At 38.9% G+C, this 18,037-nt stretch overlaps 1 protein-coding gene across 50 annotated transcripts in view; it reads left to right on the top strand.

Annotated features, from left to right (window-relative positions):
• ABI3BP (ABI family member 3 binding protein) overlaps positions 1–18,037 on the top strand; it is a 277,390-nt gene that overhangs the window by 232,820 nt on the left and 26,533 nt on the right. For all 50 annotated transcript variants that reach the window (XM_021070523.1, XM_021070517.1, XM_021070524.1 and 47 more), the window contains 5 exons: positions 163–267; positions 3,995–4,123; positions 5,028–5,096; positions 7,619–7,828; positions 13,641–13,749. In XM_021070523.1, the coding sequence (XP_020926182.1) occupies positions 163–267; positions 3,995–4,123; positions 5,028–5,096; positions 7,619–7,828; positions 13,641–13,749 (622 nt within the window). The remainder of the gene's footprint in view (positions 1–162; positions 268–3,994; positions 4,124–5,027; positions 5,097–7,618; positions 7,829–13,640; positions 13,750–18,037) is intronic.

Consider the following 18,037-nt stretch of genomic DNA (forward strand, 5'->3'; position numbering starts at 1 on the left):
ACTTGCTTAGAAGAATACCAGAAAATATTACAGGCACTTTTCTATAGAATCTCTTCTCTGTCATCCAGCTGCTACTTGTCAAACATTACATTTTTTTAAAAAACCCGTGATTTTTATAGAGTGAATCCTTATGACCATGTTATCTGTAATATAATCTCTTAGCCATGATCCCAGGCACTCGTCGCCCACCATTGCCGCCTCGACCCACGCCCCCACGAAGAAAGCCTCTGCCACCAAATAATGTCACTGGAAAGCCAGGAAGTGCAGGTATGTCCTTCACTTACCTTCCTTCTCCCTGCCTGATTTCAGTTTTACTGCCCAACAACAAGCCCTTCTTAGCTCAAGCAATGGACAAGCCTTTGGTGTGTGTATGGCATGTGTCTATGTTGGCCCCAAAGAGCCAACAGCTTTGAGGACTCACATCTTGATTCTGGTTGGGTGGGTTGAAAGCATCCATTCATGTGCACACAGGTCAGTTTGCTTCTTAGATGCTATGCCTGGAGCTGAGACAGAAGCTGACTTAGGTTCTTCAACAAGTGGATTATTTTGGATGAGATGTTTTTTGCTGCCAACCCACCAGGGGTAATGGACAATACCATCTGCTTATCATTCTGTCTTTTTCTTTTTTTTTTTTTTTTGTCTTTTGTCTTTTTATGGCCGCACCCACGGCATTGGAGTTTCCCAAGTTAGGGATCAAATTGGAGCTGCCAGCCCATACCATAGCACAGCAACATGGGATTTGAGTCATGTCTGAGACCTACACCACAGCTCACAGCAATGCAAGATCCTTAACCATCTTAGTGAGGCCAGGGATCGAACTTGTGTCCTCACGGATGCTAGTCAGGTTCGCTGACTGCTGAGCCACGACGGGAACTCCTATCATGCTGTCTCTTGAAATAAAACCCTATACATCTCCTTGTTGGCGTCCCTGTCCACCAGCCTTCCTGCTGACCCCACTATATGGTGCAAAGGAAAGACTGGGGACTGGAACACTCAGGGTGATTGAGCAGGTCCAGCCTGTGCAACCAGTCAGGAATCTGTTGTAGCAGTCAAGCTGCCCCTCACCTCTGCATTGTGGTGTGTGTGGTCTTCTTCCCATAGAATGACCACTCCCAGCCACCCAGGATACTCGTACTTCATTCTTTTCCTGAGGAAACTTCTCCAGCTCCCCCAAAGTAGTCTTAGTATTGCTTCTCTGTTCTACTTGTCCCTGATACATATCTCTGTTAGAGCAAAGGGCATGCAGTTTTATACCTGTTTGTGTTCTTGTCTTCCCCACTAGATCATGAGCTCTGTGATGACAGATGACATTTTCTCTGAATTTCCAGAGCCAAATCCAGTGCTTGGCACATAGAGAATGTTTAATAAGTAATCACTGAGTGAATATATGAATGGAATTAAGAATCAGTGAAAATTGGAATTCCTGACATAGCTCAGCAGGTTAAGAACCCGACTAATATCCATGAAGATGTGGTTTTGATCCCTAGCCTTACTCAGTGGGTTGAGGATCCGGCATTGCTGTGGTTGTAGTATAGGCCAGCAGCTGCAGCTCCAATCTCGACCCCTAGCCCAGGAACTTCCAAATGCCACAGGTGCAGCCCTAAGACCAAAATAACTACATTTTTAATTAAATTAAATAGGCAGAGTGATATGTGGTCCAAATCCAGGACTTTGAAGAGATTCCCATGGAGAAGCCCCACTGTCCCATCCCCACCAGCCCCTTCGTGTTCATTAAAAAAAAAGAATCTGAAAATTGACCCAGTTCAGAGCAAAGATTCACCTCACTTCTCTTAAAGGTTTTTCTATTGGACCTGCCAGCAAAACACAGCATGTTCCCCATCTTTCCTGACTCTTCCCTCATCATCTATAGTCAGAAGCAGGATAACAGTGTTAAAGCTATGGAAGATGAAACTGATAAGGATTTATGAGAAAGGGAATGGATGTCACTTTTTTCACAGGACGAAAAGAGGGTTTAGTGATAGAGAAGCTTTCATGCTGCAGCACAGGGACAGTGAACCCTAGGTTGCTTTTCCCATCAACGGAGTAGGAATCAGCCTCTCATCCATGCTTCTGGTGCCTTCCTGAGTCAAGGCCCAGGGACATGGCCCCAGTGAGGAGACCAGGTTTTCCTCATTAATTGTAACCTGGAGTGTCTGTGACTTGAGTTTCTGCAGCTCTCGGATCAGACTGGATGAGTCCCACACTGAAAGTGATGCCTCAGTGTCCTCCATGGAAGACCTGGGGGGACCTCCCCCTATAGAGCTCCCCTGCAGGGCTCTGTGTCTGCAGCTCTAGCTCCATGACCTTGGATTCTGCCATATGAAAACTTTTTCTCTCCCATCAATAACTGTAGCTTTAGTATAACCCACTCAGCTTCAAGAATAAAGATAAACACCTCCCACTTCTGAAATTAACTTTGGTCCCCTCCCCACACCTTCCCATCTACCTCTAACTCAAAAGAAATTGTTACACTAATGTTACACTAATATATGCACATAATGGCTGATTCCCTTTGCTGTACACCTGAAGCTAACAACATTGTAAGTCACCTATACTCCAATAAAATTTATTTTTAAAAAATAAAAGAAATGGCTACACTGAGGAGCCAAACTCAAATAAGGTCAGTTGTATAGATTTGGCCCTGTGAACATCACAGAAAGTGCATAGGGAAATCAGGAAATCAACTAAATGTTCCAGGAGTCCTCTGAACACACACCCTCTCGCATAAGTGCCTCCAAGCACAGTCTTAGTCTGCCGTGAGGCATCTCCACTTGTCCCCTCTCTCCAGATCTATTGAGGCCTCTCAGCTCCACTCCCCTTTCCAGGGTGAAAAGGCCGTGCCATGCTTCTCATAGTTTTTGCTCACCCTCATTGGGCCCACTCCCATCAGGAGTGTGAGTCTGCAGGGGCTGGACCAGCAGCCCATCTGAATGGTGCATCCGTGATTCCATACTGGACCATGGTCATTGGGTCAGTCCTATACCCCTTGACTCTATTGTCTGAGAATGACTCCTTTTCCCAGGAGGACTATAAAACCTAATCTGGCCTCCATTCCACTCTGCTCTGCTCTGTCCCACCTGCCTGGACCTTGGGTTGTATCCTGTTTGGGAGACCTCCAAGTGTTTTTGGAGTGGAGGAGGCATTGTTGAGTACAGCATCTCAGGATGACACTCTTCTGGCTACTAGCTCAGGATCACAGCGTTACCTTAGAAATCTTTTTCTTTTTCCCTGGCTGTCTCCCATGCCTGACAGTTAATCTCACATCAGCCCGCTCCATTCCCTCGACATCTCCCCTGTCAAACCCCTTCCATCCAGCCTCATTTCTTCTTAAGTAGTTCACCTCCTCAGCCCTTGCCTATGCAACCTAAGTCTCTTGACTACTCTCTCTGCCACCAGACTTGCAATCCAACCATTCACCCTCTTCTCATCTGATTCTGTTACTTCTCTGGTGACAACTTTCAATGGTGCCTTGTCACCTAAACATAATGTCCAAATCCATAGTGTGCAAGGCCCTTCATGAGCCACCCTTCCCTGATCTTCCATGCTCTGCTCTCACTGTGCCTGCCACTCTTGGCTCTCACCCCTTCAAATTCAACACACCACGTAATTTCAAGCTTCCTTCACCTGGTCTTGCTGTAACCTCTGACTAGAATATAGCTCTCATGCCTGCCTGCTGATTGCTTCTCCTCTTTACTGGCACATCCTCTGGGAAGGCATTCGTACCCTCCCCCCCCAAGTCAACACTCATCATCTTTCCCCAGAGTCTTGTCCTCTCTGAGACCTTATCCCATTCTTTCACAAAATCACTAAATCTTCAGTAGAAGTTGGCTCATACATCTTTCCCAATCAAGGACATCAGGTATTGTTTTCTCTCTAATCCTAGCACATAGTGCCAAGCCATATGGTAAGTGCTTAACAAATATTAATTGAATAAATGAATGGGGACCTTAGCAGGGCTCTCTATAAACCTGACTCCTTTGATTCTACATTGCAGGAATCATTTCATCAGGCCGAGTAACATCCCCACCCTTGAGGGCAACCCTCAGACCTACAGAAGCCCCCTTGGAGAGAATAGAGACGGACAAAAAGCAACCTACAGCTCCTGCCTCTGGAGAAGACCTTGGTTAGTATGTCAGGCACTCACTATCAGAAGCTAAGCTACAGTGTACTAAAGGATTTCAAATTAGGGAGAAAAGAGCCCCAGTTCTGGATCGTATATTTAACTCAATTTTATGATTGATATGAGTTTTTAATTTAAACATTATACTTATTTATCAGAGTTCCCACTGTAGCACAGTGGGTTAAGGATCCAGTGTTGCTGCAGTTGTGGCATAGGTTCATAGCTGCAGCTCCCTGGGAACTTCCATATACCATGAGTAAGGCCAAAAAAAAAAAAAGGAAATTGTACTTATTTATAATATTTTATTATGAAATATGCTCCTTTCCTTTGCACACATAGAAGAAAGTACCCAAGACATTTAGGAAAGTCTTGGAGTTATAGATCAGGAGTTCCCACTGTGGCTCAGTGTGTTAAGAACCTGACATAGTGTCCATGAGGATGGAGATTCAAGCCCTGGCCTCAGTGATTGTGTTAAAGATCTGGCATTGCCACAAGCTGCATCAGAGGTCGCAGATAAGACTTAGATCTGGCATTGCCATAGCTGTGGTGTATGCCTGAAGCTGAAGCTCTGATTCAGTCCCTAGCCTGGGAACTTCCATGTGCCACAGGTTCAGCCTTAAAAAGAAAAAAAAAAAAAAGATCTATATCACCCAATGCTTCTTACTCAATGATATGTCACTACTAATTACACATAATTTGTTAATGAGTATTAGCTACTTGGTTGTAATCTTTAAATCATTATTTATTACACTGAAGAACACTTGTAGCAGGACACAACTAAAGGCGTTTTAGTGTGTATCACATTTGTTATAATAATGATGGAATTCAAAGTTGCAAGCAATTGACCAGGAAGCATATTAAGAATTTATGGTCTTCACTACTTTTTCTTTGTATCTTCCATTCTCAGGTAATATGACTGACTTTAGTTCAAGTCCAACAAGAGAAACTGATCCTCTTGGGAAGCCAAGATTCAAAGGTATGGATAACTAGCTCCAAATCTCAATTTTAACAAAGCTGTCTTTGGTGGATATATCAGTCAGCTGTTGGTGTGTAACAACCAACCACAAAGCTTAGTAGCATATGCTAAAAAGGATTTGTTTCTTACATGCTTCCAAGTCATATGGGAGTCAGCTAGTCTAGGATGTGCTTGCCTGGGTGGTTCTACTTCTAGCAGCAGGTACAGCAAGGCCTCTTATAGGTTGGGCTCAGGTCTGCTCCACATCTATTCTTTTGGGGGCCAATAATGAAGGACTAAACATGACCCCAGAGAAACCATTCCCATAACAATACAAAGTGAAGATATGGGGAGTCCAAAAACACAACCACATTACAAGTTCCTTTTTTTGTTACACCTGCCAATATTCAATGGATAAAGTCACATTACCAAGCTCAGATCAAAGATTGGGGAAGTATACTCCTTCCATGGATACTTTTGAACAGTAATCTGTGATCTACTACAGTGGGGGAGAGATTACATTAGATAGAGCCCAGTATTTCCTTTTGAGATATATTTTTCTGAAATAAAAAATTTGATAAATTTTAGCATATGTGTATGCCCATAAAACCGTCATAACCTAAAGATAATGAATACATGCACCACCTCCAAAGGTTTCATCATGTACCTTTGTAATCCTTCCTCCTCACTCCTCCCTCCTCACCTCTAGTGCCTAGGTAACCACAGATATCCTATGTTATAGATTAGTATGCTTTTCTAGAATTTCATATAAATGGAAAGAATACAGTATGAACTTTTTTGGTCTGATTTCTTTCACTCTGCATGTCCAGGTCACTGTGGTTTATAAGTTCTGTAAGAAAAATTGCTCTTCTTTTTCAAGAGTTGTTTTGGTGACTCTAGGTCCTTTCATATTCCCATCTAAATTTTAGAATGAGTTTCTCAATATAACCTGTTTATATTTTGACTAAAATTTCATTGAATCTGTAGGTCAATTGGGGAAAATTGACAGCTATACAGTGTTAAGTCTTCTTACCTGTAAATATGGCATTTCTCATCATTTATTTTGGTGGTCTTTATTTCTCTCACCATAGTTTTCAGTATAAAGAAAACCATAAAAGTAGTATTTTTATTTCCGTTTCCGGTTGTTCATTGCTAATATATAGAAAAACAGTTGGTTTTTGTTCACTTATATTGTACTATGCAAACTTGCAAAGCTCTGTAGTTTTTCTGGGGTTTTTGTTTTTTGGTGGGGGGGGTTGTTTTTTTGTTTTTTTGTTTTTTTGTTTTGTATACCCATTGGATTTTCTACATACAAAATCATGTCATCTGAGAGGAAAGTTTTACTTTCTCCTTTCCAACTTGGGTATCTTTTTTCTTGCATTTCTGTGCTGGCTAGACAGAACAGAAATAGTGAGGATGCACTTTTACATATTAGATACATCACACTATGCTGTAATCATTTTTGTTTAAATAGTAAATTAACTTTTACAAAGAATTAAATAATGAGAAAAATAATGTGTATATTTATATAGTTACTGTTTCCAGTGCTCTTCATTCCTTTGTGTGGAGCCCTATTTCCATCTGGCATTATTTTCCTTCTGCCTAAAGGACTTCCTAGAATCTTTATTGTAGGGTGGGCCTGCTGGTCATGAATTCTTTCAGCTTTTGTATGTCTAAAAGGTATTTTGCTTTTGTTTTTTTAAAGGACATTTTCACTAGCTACAGAATTCTAGATGATAAGGTTTTTTATTTGGGGTTTTGTTTTTTTAGTGTATAAAGAACCTTGCTCTACTGCCTTCTCACTTGAATTCTTTCCAATGAGAAATCTGCCACAATCCTTGTTTGTTGTTCTATATGTAATGTGTCTTTTTTTCTCTGTCTCCTTTAAAGATCTCTAGAAATTTAATTTGGGTCTTTTTTTATATCTTCCTTAACTTTTTGACCATGTAGATTATAATGAAAATAACTCTTTTATTGTCCTTATCTCATGATTTTAACTTCTATGCAAATGTCAAGTTGGCTTCAAATGATTTATTTTTCTCCTTATTATGAATAGTAACTTCCTATTAATTTTATCCAGTTGGATGCTAGATATGTTTTCTATTCACAAAATGTTCTTGGATTTTATTCTGAGGTACAATTAAATAACTTGAAACCACTTGATCTTTTTGAGACTGGCTTTTAAGCTTATTAGGTGGGATCGGAACTGTGTTTGATGAGGGCTTATCATTCCCCACTATGAGGCAAATCTTCCAACGCCCTATAAATTATGCAGTTTAAACCACACTCAGGGACACCAATTACTTTTGGATATTAGCATACACTAAACCTATTTAGAAAAAAAAAAATCAACAATAAAACCCATATCATGTATCCCAAAGATAGGATTCTGGATTTTCACAAATTCAAGTTATCCATATCACTGCTTTGACCCATCTGCTTATAATATTAGATCAAATGTCCTCAAGTAGATCATTTTACTTGTGAGTTCACCTCCACCTTTTTTTACAAGCTCATAAAATGCTCAATGTCCTCTCTCTTAGGTCCTCATGTGCGGTATATCCAAAAGCCTGAAAATAGGCCCTGCTCCATCACTGACTCTGTCAAACGGTTCCCCAAAGAGGAGGCTACAGAGGGGAATGCCACCAGCCCACCTCAGAACCCACCTACCAACCTCACAGTGGTCACTGTGGAAGGATGTCCCTCATTTGTCATCTTGGACTGGGATAAGCCGCTAAATGACACTGTAACTGGTAAGATCCTGGCATGAGGACAGTCACTATGGTGGGAGGTGCCAATAAGACAATGTATTGGGAATGTGGTACCTAGAGTCCAACTGTGATCTGTGAGGCATAGCTCAGGAATAGCAAGTCCCAGCAGAGTTCATGTCTCTGTGGCATATGATTGTCAAAAGTGTCACAAGTTGGGAAATGACCATCTTTGTCCAGGTTATGGTGTCCCTGTTAATTTAGCAGATCTCTTTAAGGTATATATCTTCCTTTTCCTCTCAGAACCCTTTTTGTTTGTTTGTTTGTTTGTTTTAGCACTTAGAATTTTAACCTTGTACTTCAAAATTGCTTTTTAGATTTCTTTGCACATGGATTTTTTTTAAACTGAAATATAGTTGGTTTACAGTGTGTGTTAGTTTCAGGTGTAGAGCAAAATGATTCTGTTCTAATACAAACGTGTGTATGTATACACTCATGCATTCTGAAAGAATTTTTCAGATTCTTTTCCCTTATAGCTTATTAGAAGATATTGACTATAGTTTCCTGTGCTATACAGTAGAACTCTTTTTTTCACAATATGAAGTTATATCTAGTCTTTTCATTACCAGAAAATTATGGATAACATAATTTTCCTTTCAACATCCCAGTTTCTAGATTGACCTTGAAATTTTCAAGCAAGTTAAAAGTTATTTCAATCATTTTAGAAGAAAAAATTGTTTTAGATTCTAATCCTGGTCAATTTTTTGCTCATCTCAGGAAATTTTGATTTTGATATCACTCACCAAATTTGTCTAACAATGACAGGGAAAAATAAGGAACTCTGAGTTATTCTTTGAATTTGTTATATGCGAATTTAGTTCTCCATAATGAGCAGGACAGTCAAACTAGAAGGAGAGGGTGGGTGGGAAGACTAACAACCCAAATCAGCTAGAGGATGTAGCACATCCAGTGAGTTGATGAGGTTCCTGCTGCTTGTGTGTACCCCTGTCTTGTGCCTGGGGTAAGCACAGGGAATAGAGGCACCCACTGAGGAGGAGTAGAGAGAGGTACACAGTGGGGAGATGCAGGATCTGCCAAAAAATTTTCTATGAATAAAGGAGAAAACAGCAGCTATTTCTCCTCAGACAAAACCATTTGGTCTAGGCCACTTCCCAGTGTAAGCGATTTATCTTTGCTTTGCTGGCTTTTTAAAAAGAGTAGCCATATTTTATGAATTTCCTTTCTCATGCAAACTTGCCTTTGTTTTGAGAAAGAACCAACCACTGCCCATTGTTCCTGGGGATTTGACTAGTCTTGTTTCTTACTTGGAATTGTGCCAGTAGGTGGTATCATCCCACCATCTAAAAATCAGTCTCTAAGTATTGTTTATCTACAAGTATTAAAAAGTCTAAAACTCTCAATCCATATACAATACTAATAAGGAGTTCCTAAGATAGTCTGAGGCTTAGTTCTCTCAAAACCAAATGAGCTATAGAGTAGCAAATCCCAGCAGGGTTCATGTCCCTGTGGTACATGATTGTCAAAAGTGTCACAAGCTGGGAAAAGATTGTCTTTGTCTTGCCTTAAATTTCACTTGCCTTAAAGATATATATAGGACATCAAGTTGAAATTGGTTAATCTAATATATCTAATAATCTAACACATATTCATCTGGGTATGTCAATAATATATGATTTAACTTCTTAAAGCAGAAAGATTTTCTGTATTTTCCTTTTTTTAAAATTATAACTTTTTAAAAATTAAATGTGTATATAAACCTGCAATCTAAAAGAATCATAAATAGGATATACTTTGTCTAACCAATTACTTTTGTAACATTATTATGAGATCTTTCACTAGATACTGGACTCGTAATAACAATTTTCAAGGATAAGAATCACATCTATAGCTATATATATTTTTTTTTTTTTTTTGTCTTTTCTAAGGCCGCACCCGCGGCATATAAATGTTCCCGGGCTAGGGATCTAATCAGAGCTATAGCTGCCAGCTACACCACAGCCACAGCAATGCAGGATCCAAGCCAAGTCTGAGACCTACACCACAGCTCAGGGCAATGCTGGATCTTTAACCCACTGAGCAAGGCCAGGGATTGAACCCACAACCTCATGATTCCTAGTCGGATTCGTTAACCACTGAGCCATGACGGAAACTCCTATAACATTTTCTAAATAGAAATAAATCCATATTTAACCATTACTCACCTAGTCTATGTTTAAATGTTGGACATATGCCCTAATGATCTATTTTTTCAATTTTTGTTTATTTTTAGTGTTCCATTAAATATCACTTGATTTCAAGTGTAATCTTTTATAAACCAGCTTGGAAAATAGATTAATTCTTACATCACTGGAAATGGTTTTGCAAGAAAAAATTTAGAAAGATAACAAAAAGAGAGTGAAATATAGTCCTTGTTACCCAGATTAACTTCTGTTAGTAGTCTTTCCTTTAATTGACAGGCATGTATTCACCTCTAGTGAATACATTCAAATTCAGATGTCCCTTCTACACTAAAGTAGAAATAAGTGCACCATAGAAACAAGTCATAGCCTGGGGCCTTGGACAACTTAAAGTAAGTTAGTTATGAGGTGTTACCTTGTGACATGTCAAGAGAAAGCTGACATAGATTTAAATCCCAGATCAGCTGTGTTCTTGATACTCAGTTTGTGTCTATAATTAGCTTCTTCGAACTTTAGCGGCTTTTTATTTATAATAATAATTCCCATTGTTATCAATTTATTGCAAGTATAAAACTTAGAGAATTTGCGCAGCAAGAATTAGAAGCTGTTAAAGTTGGTCAATAGTAGCAAAAGTAGGACTGCTAAAGTAGTTATCACCAGTACTATTTTTGATGCTGGAAAAGATGGTAACGGAATCTGGATTCTTGTTCATGGTGGTCGAAGAATGAACTCCGCACACACACAGGCAGCAAGCAAGCAAAGTTTTTATTAAAGGAAAGCAGATAGCTCCCAGGGTTACTGGGAGGGGGGAGAAGAGCCCCCCTTTCTCTATTGTCCTATAGGGGTTTTTATTCCTTAAAGATGGGGGGTACCAATGTGGGGTCCAGAGAGATGTGGTCTTCTCCCATTGGCCTTATTCGGTTACCTATATCAGTCCTTGTCCAGTAGGGTCCTAGGGGCGGAAATGTCCTGTAGGTCTCATAGTTTCTTTGACATTTTCCTCCCATAAACTGAGTCACAGGGGATTAGGGATTAAATGTCCATCTGGGAGTAGGTGCACTCCCTATAGTAAACAAGGCCTGTGGGAATGTTACTCCCTGGAGTCCTTAAGCCACAAATGTTAATCAATGGCCTTATCAAATAATGCATCAAAGCCCAGGCTCCTACACTGACTCCCTGAGTTAATATTCTGCCTCATTTTCATGCCCTATTCACCAACTGCCATGTTCTCAATCTTTGTAATAAGTAATTATCTCCTAAGTAAATTACCTCATAATAGAACAATAAAACCTTCTGCAGGAGAAAAAAAAGAGACCAATTATTCAGTGTTAGTTTTTTATAGATTTTCTTATATCTTTACTATTAATGAAATTATTTTAAAATCAGAAAAATAAACACATACCTTTTTGTTGGTGGTAGATGTTTATAATATTGGTGGATTTATGAAAATAATTATCAGTTTTATTTCCACTATCTACCTCCTACCTTTGGTCTCATTTTATTTTAAAGCATGAAAAACAAATAGCAAGAATTCTGAAATTCTAAGTATCTTTTTAATTATGAAGGTAGTTTCTCCATTTTGAAAACTCCAATCTTTCAGGACAAAATAATACTAATTAACATTTAAAACTCAAATCAAAAGAAAATTGAGATGTGCAAATAAGTATTTCAAGTGCTAAAAGACCAGGGTGATATTAAAAACACTGCATGGTTGGTAAGGAATGACCCAAACCAAAGATGTTTTTTGAACATGGTTGCTTTCGTGGATAACCAACTGGAGTCTCATATAAATTGCTTTTGTGGTGACTCAGCAGCACTTGAATCTTTCCAGTTGGAATCTTTCAAATTTTTGTGATCCTATTTTTAAAACAAAACTCAGGGATAATAATAATAAAAGCAATAATAAGTACCACCTGTTGTACAAAATATATGCAAAACACTATTGAGCACTTTCCATGTATTCCTACTTAAATCCCAATAAGCCTCACTATGAAGAGATATTATGGACATTTCACAGATGGGAAAATTGAGGCTGAGATGGAGGCAAGTGGCTTGGTCTCGATCCATTAAATCATGCAGTTTCCATTTTTAAAAAAATCAGTAGTACTTTCCTTGTAGGTACTCCCATCTTTTTTTAGCTAATGTCCCTTTGAAGCTGAGGAAAGGATATAAAATGAATACATTGAATTCAGGATCCTCGCTCTCCCTCTCTTTCCACCTTCTGTGAGAACAGAAAACAATTGAGACATAAGTTGGGAGCAAAGAGTCTGAAGAAGGAATCCTAAATCACCCATTAGCCTTTAATAGCTAAACTAATGTGTCCAGATACAATGGCCATTGCCTTCCAGTTTAATTTCAGAAACTCAAAAGGAGGGTTATAGGAAATTATTCAGAAAAAGTGATCCTCCTTTTTGCATTTTTTAAAATTAACCATTAAAGATCCTTCCCAAATTAAAACTGGTGTGTAAGTCTCCATGAACAATTCTATAATTTCAGTTTTATTTCCATCTATCTCCTACCTTTGGTCTGAGCAATAACAGCAGAAACTGCCAGCTCCTTTGCAACCTTCCTGTGTTCCCTGATGCCCAACACCATGTATTTCTTCATATTTATGGAGCTGTTTTTGACTGGGGTTTTGTGGTTTGTTGGTTTTTGTTTGATATTTTTTAATCTTCTTTGTGATCTTATCACATGCATTAAACTAAATCCCAACTGTGAGCAGGAAGAAACAATTAAAAAATTTGTAAATTATATTCTCTTACTCTAAAAGTCTTTCTCTTTTGATTAGCCCTGCAATTTCATAAATACTTGCCCTTAAATTAAATTTATGCAGATCTCTATGCAGATTTTAAGGGCATAATTATCAAGGGGACATATGTAAGCAGTACATACAAAACTTATGTAACTTACATAAGAAGTAGGTACCAAGATCCCATCATTCAAAATAACAAACTAGGAGTTCCCACTGTGGCAGTGGGATTGGCCAGGTCTTGAGAGCGATGGGACACAGGTTCAATTCCCAGCCTGGCACAATGGGTTAAGGATCCAGCATTGCTGCAGCTGCAGCTTAGGTTTCAATTGTGGCTGGGATCTGATCCCTGGCCCAGGAACCCCATATGCAGTAGGGTGGCCAAAAAAGAAAAAAAAAGTAAGCAAATAATGAACTGTAAGAAAGTAGAGTTCATTATTTGGTTAGCCACTATTTGCTGCTATGGTTTTCAACTCACAGTCTTTTGCAGCAGTGCCATGTATTGAGTGACAGTTTTTCTATCTATATTTTAAAGCCCCGTGAGCAGGAAAGGTCCTTCCAGTGAAGCACCACTCCTTGTACAACACTAGGTTTTCCAACCATGGCCGACAATCTGACTTACCTAACAAAATCATAGGTTACCAGTACCCAGTGCTACTACAGAAGCATCATCAGTCTTCGTGGTTAGCAGGCCTTTCTTGCTCTAATAAAGAGAAAACAGATGTGGTCAATGAGTAACTCCCCACATTCTTCTCGACCTTCATCATCTGCTGACAGACCCCATCTGGAAGTTGCTAATGTGTATGATCAATCAGCAATCTCAGTGGCTCACTTTTGTTATGCTGTTGGCTTCAAGAACATTGAATTTGCCCAAGCATAGACAAGTATCTGTTGCCTATTTGCTTTTCAGAATATGAAGTTATATCGAGAGAAAACGGGTCCTTCAGTGGTAAGAACAAGTCCATTCAAACTACAAATCAAACCTTCTCCACAGTAGAAAATCTAAAACCAGACACAAGGTAAGCCACCAGAACCATTAAAGGTGAATTCAAAGCACAAATATCGTAACAAAGGAATGAAATGATGTCATCCTTCTCTATCTTAAGGGAAGATCTACTTTGTATTTCCTTCCTTGGCTCTCTAGATAACAGCACTAGATAGCCCTAGAGTCAAGGTTTACAAGTATGCAAGTTATTGGTGGGGATACAACAGCTGACAAGACAGTCATGTAAGTTAACAGTATAGCTGGGAACACTGAAAAATAGAAGGCTGTTTATATCAAACATTGATAGTAAATCCAAATGTTGAAAAGGAAATTTCTATAGACCAGAGACAACTGGAACATGCATGATGTAAACTAGATTTGAAGCACAGAAGAATTTGGCTGGCATGCTGGAAGAGGAGGGCACAGAAACAAAAGCCATGTGACAAATATAGGTGAAAGTTTGTAATTGTTGATGCTTAAAATAGCTGCAAACTAGTCCCAGACACATTAATCCTTTGCTTTGGGGTTTTTTTTATCATAGACAAATGAGAAAAGATTTTTGAAATGGATATATATAATATTAACATTTTTCAGTAACTTTCCATGGCATCCCTTGTTACACATTGATACCAGGTTGTTTATATTGTGATTCCTTTTTAAAATACCTAAATCTAAAATACCTAATATTTTATCAGTTTATTTTATTATTACAAAAAGAAGAATGGCCTTAAACATTTCTAGAAATGTAGTAGAGAAGGGGTTTTTGGTTTTCGTTTTGCTTTACGTGGCTAAATCATCAAACGTATTGCTCAAGGAGAATCTCAAATGGATCCAGCCAAGTATTTCCTTAAAAAAAGGCAATGTGCTGAATTCACTTCTGGACTCACTTTCACTCTCTGTGGGAAATCAATTTCTTTCCTCAAACTCCCAAATACTGTTTGATATTCAGATGCTTTCTGTATAAAATAACAACAACAACAACAACAAAAACCTGACATCTTAAGTTACAGTACACCAAGCAGCACAGATCAATTTTCAGAGAGTCACAATCAGGAGATTTTCCAGATGGATTATTTCATAACTTGATAAAGTTCCTGTGTTGAAAAAGATCAGCAGAGGTAAAGACGGGAACTTCAGCATCAGAGATTATTTTTCATGTTTTATTTCTTAGATCTTTCACTGTCATCAGGTGACTGAATTGAATTGAATATTGTGACCCCAGAAGAGCCTATTTTGGCTCTGACAGCAGGGAGACTTTTAACCTTTTCAGGGGAAAAGGAAGCATCGTAAGTCGTTATAGACGGTTTGCTGTATATAAACTGTAGTCCTATTCTGCAAAAATAACACGTTCCCGCAAGTGTGGGTTTTTTTTTTTTTTTTTTTAAGTTCTCTGTTTTAAGTTGTAATGTGGAAAATTTTGCAACTGCTAATTTTCTTAAAGATATTAAGTTTGCCAAAATAAGTATATATTGCAGTAAAATCCTATTTGGTGATCTTGGTTCTGTTTCCTTAGCAAGATTATCAGGGAGAGAGAGCCTGTTTTTACCATGACCAATTTTAAGGAGAGTAAAAGAGAAAAGATCACTTAATTTGACCTTTTTAATAGGCAGATCTGGATTTACAGAACCTGGTTTTTCTCTTCAGTTTTTTATTCTCCTCGAGAAAAAGTGAGCTGTGTAGTACACAGAAAGTACATTGCAGGACATCCAATTTCCAAATGTTCATTGTGTTCCTTTTCTGAATCAGGCTGTTCTCGGATTTTCACAGTGCACCTATTAGCTCATGATCAGAAGTAGAACACAGTAATGCCAGTGACATTTTAAACCTGATTTGTTTGTAAAAAGGTTTGTGTTTGTATTCAAGTAACATTTACTAAATGCCAGTGATATGCTCAGCCATGTGCCTGGTATTGTGCCTACAAACAGAAGTAAATACAGGGCCACCCTTGAGAGCTTAAGGCTAGTAGGGTAGTTTGCTGAGTTGCTAATGACTGCTTATTTTACATAAGGTGGTAAGAGCTCTGGTAGAAGCCTGCACCAGCAGGTGATGGGAACCCAGAGTGGGTGGCATGTTGCCAAGTCTGGGGAAATGAGGAAAAACTTCCTGGAGAGGAGAGGCTTGAAGGATGAGAAAGAAGGTAGCAGCCAGGTGACTGTGGTAGGGGAAAGGAATGTCAGGGAGATAGCATGTGTCAGTGCAGTGCCCCTGCATGGCATGGTTGTGTGTGGTGAATAACAGGCTATTTTTACCATGTGAGGGGTGAAAAGTGGACAGAAGCAGTGGAAGCAAAAAGAGGTGGGATCCAAGTTACAAGAGCCTTCTGGACCAGATCAGGAGTCTAGGAGAGATGGGAAGACCCTGAAAGTAACTAGGCAGTGACTTGCATTTTAGTTTTCATTCTGACTTTTGCTTAGTTGGAATAATCACTTTTTTCTTTTTTTTTCTTTTCTTTTTTCTTTTTCTTTTTTTCTTTTTTTTCCTTTGGTCTTTTGAGGGCCACACCTGCAGCATATAGAAGTTCCTAGACTAGGGGTTGAATCAGAGCTGTAGCCGCAGGCCTACACCACAGCCACAGCAACATGGGATCCGAGCAAGCCTTCAATCTATACCACAGCTCACAGCAACGCCGGATTCTTAACCCACTGAGTGAGGCCAGGGATCGAACCTGTGTCCTCATGCATACTAGTCAGATTTGTTTCTGCTGAGCCATGAGAGGAACTCCAGAATAATCACTTTTGATGCTAGAGCTACTTATAATGAGTAGCAGTTGGTAGAATACCACTTTGGCATCAGACCTTTGGTCCAATAGGTGCGTAAGAGAAAAGTTCCTTTGGGCTGAGCTGGGTTTCATTCTGGAATCATAGGACCAATCCGGTCATGGGGCTCACATCTAGCATCTATTTGTCATTGCCGAAGACTCATGCTGATCGTTTCTGGAGTTTGCCTCAGACTCAGATACAGCCATGTCCCTTTTATTCCACCCTCATAGCATGTCTTGCTTTTCTTTCCCATCTTTTATCAGTGTCCCTTCTAAGGAGGACTCCAGCAACCTACCCCAGCTCAAGGCCAGCAAAGTCCAAAGGAGGCTTTGGAAAAAGCATTATTACACTAAGTCTAGGAATCCTTGAAGTCAAAACACCATGCCAAGTTTTACCACTTGGCATAAATTTGGGGCCATAAGTATGTCTGCATTTGGTATATTTAATGTTATTTTCAGTTTGGTGTGAATGAATGAAATCTATTCAGATAGAAAGACTGTTAATGTTCATCAGTATGATTTGACCAGGATTAAATTGATCATCAGGGTTTAAAAGTTGCATATCAGTAAGTTTGAAGTAAAGAATATTTTCACATTGGGGACAAATATAACACACATGGGTGTAAATTTTCTAATGAAAACTACTTAGTCTAAACTATGGGAAACTTGGTGGTGGTCAAGCAGTTCAGTAGATCCCAGTCCCCACTGAGCTGATAAATATATTTTGTGCTCTCAGAGGTATGCTTAGAGATTAATTTATCTATTTAATGGGCAAAAATGTTTTCAGCTGAAATATTAAAATTATGCATTGAAACCCTTATTAGTCAACTAGTCAAATAAGTTAAGAATAAAGTGAAATAAGTAAAATAAAGTGAAGTAAACAAATCTCATTCAATTTGAGATTTCTGAGCCTAAAGCTACATGAGGAAACAAAACTAACATCCATGAAATATCATAACAGAATAAAAGAATGCCAATGCAGAATTTCACCAAGTTCTGCAATTTAGAAGAGAGAAAGCCTCATGGAACACTTGAGACTAGAATGCGATGGTAAAGGATAGATGGAATGGGGCAGGATGGCAAGAAAACGAAGAGCAACAACAGTATTGTTTTTTCAAATGAAATCTATGTGCACAATTTAGGTGAAATACCAGTAGTCCTCAAAGTTACTAATGATGGCAAGGCTACAGCAAGAATAATAAAATTATGGGTTCCCTAATTTAGATTTGTTGGCTTTTTCGATGCAAGCTTTTTTTTTTTTATATACTGTCTTAAATGGTTAAGGCAAGATTTTTTTCCATTGTATGTTCTCTGCCCCAGCCAAGATTAATGCTAAGAAAGGGCAACCTGTAAACTAAACAGGAAGGGAGTACTGGATGCAATTAACAAGTGGTTTTTATTAGCCATAAAGAATGATTTTAGTCATATTTCATTGCTTAAGGACAATTTTAAGTCAAAATGTCAAAATGTATAGTAAACATTCCCAAATAGGCAAATTTCACCATGAGGTTCTGAAATTCCCTATGTGAAAAGCTGGAAGATAATAATTTCTGAAGGAGTAGAG

This window comes from Sus scrofa, chromosome 13, assembly GCF_000003025.6.
Source record: "Sus scrofa isolate TJ Tabasco breed Duroc chromosome 13, Sscrofa11.1, whole genome shotgun sequence".
NCBI lineage: Eukaryota > Metazoa > Chordata > Mammalia > Artiodactyla > Suidae > Sus > Sus scrofa.